General features: G+C 43.9%; 1 protein-coding gene across 1 annotated transcript; it reads right to left on the bottom strand.

Moving 5' to 3' along the window:
• Positions 1-6: 6 nt before the first annotated feature.
• Positions 7-986, bottom strand: LOC108623129 (elongation of very long chain fatty acids protein 6; the record flags this gene model as incomplete). The annotated part of the gene is made up of 1 exon (XM_018021437.2): positions 7-986. A coding segment is annotated over one exon (564 nt), but the record flags the coding sequence as incomplete, so codon positions are not given.
• Positions 987-1,245: the final 259 nt, after the last annotated feature.

Below are 1,245 nucleotides of genomic sequence, written 5' to 3'. Positions count from 1 at the left end.
AAAAAAAAACAAAATGAAAGAAGTTTCCCGGTGCCAGTAAAAAGCTCACCGGTAACAAGTTCAACGGCGAGCAGCGTCGAACCCGTTACCCTTCGGTAATTCCATATTAAATTCAGAGTGTGCAACATTTAAATATTATCGTAAAGTTCAGTGTGCTATATCGAATAAATGGATCGCACCGTGGTGTTCCTCTCGCCTCGCAGCGAACACGCCAGCCATCATCCTTCCACCTCGCTTACCACTTCGAGTTAACAAAGACTTCTAAAAAAGCCATTCCCGGGCATTTCTTGAGACGCGGTACGAGGAGTCTCAATAAATGCCGCCGGAAATTGTCACTAGAAAAAGTTTTCAAAAATGTTTTGGTGTGCTTTGTTCTCTCTATCATTCTCGCCCTCTCTTTCTGCCTCTTCCTCTACGTCTTCTTAATTAGCCTTGAGCTTCTCGTATTCCGTGGTGCCGTTGGTGTAGCTCTTCTTCTTGGCCGCGGCTTTCTTCAGATAAGCCTGCTGGAAGAACCGGGCGAACAGCACGAAGTAGCTGAAGTACATCACGAGGCCCAGCCTGACGTTCACGTGGGAGATGTGGCAGTCTATTTGGCCGCCTTCCAGATACTGGTAAGCCATTATGTTTATAGCACAGCCGATTACCATCTGTGCTAGCTGTAGGGTGGTGATCAGCATCGAGATGCCCTTCGGAGGCCTATACCGCATCGCCTTTAACGCGTAGTACGAGTACATCACGGAGTGGACGAAGTAGTTCATCACGACGAACCACCTGGCCGAGGCTGTGTACTCGGTGTACGAGAACCATGAGTAAAGGAGCACTGTGATGTGGTGGTACCAGTGGAGGAAGATCAGCGGCTGCTTTCGAAGTACGATGAAAATCGTATCGCCTAGCTCGGGAAGCTTCGAGAGGACGAACATCCAGGTCCAGAATCCTGATACGCAGTCTTGCTCTATGAAACTGAAAACAAATTTATATTTCAATGATATATTTATTAATTATTATACAAAAAACTGTGACGGTTGTTATCACCGCCCTTAGCGTTTAGGTAAACTGTACTTTTGCCAGAGAGATTACAGTTAATGTTAATTACTTCTGCATTTGATAAAAAGAACATTTTGAAGGGTTTGGATTATTTTTTAGAAAAGGGTCAAAGAATTTAGAAATGTGTTGACTGGCAATTGGTATATTTAGTGTTGATTCAAGGTTTCAATTTAAAAACTCTTTTTCGAATGATTATTT

Source organism: Ceratina calcarata, unplaced genomic scaffold (genome assembly GCF_001652005.2).
Source record: "Ceratina calcarata isolate Rehan_Ccalc_2016 unplaced genomic scaffold, ASM165200v1 scaffold2523, whole genome shotgun sequence".
Lineage (NCBI taxonomy): Eukaryota > Metazoa > Arthropoda > Insecta > Hymenoptera > Apidae > Ceratina > Ceratina calcarata.
The sequence above is the reverse complement of the archived record's forward strand: the minus strand, read 5'-3'. Positions and strand labels throughout refer to the sequence as shown.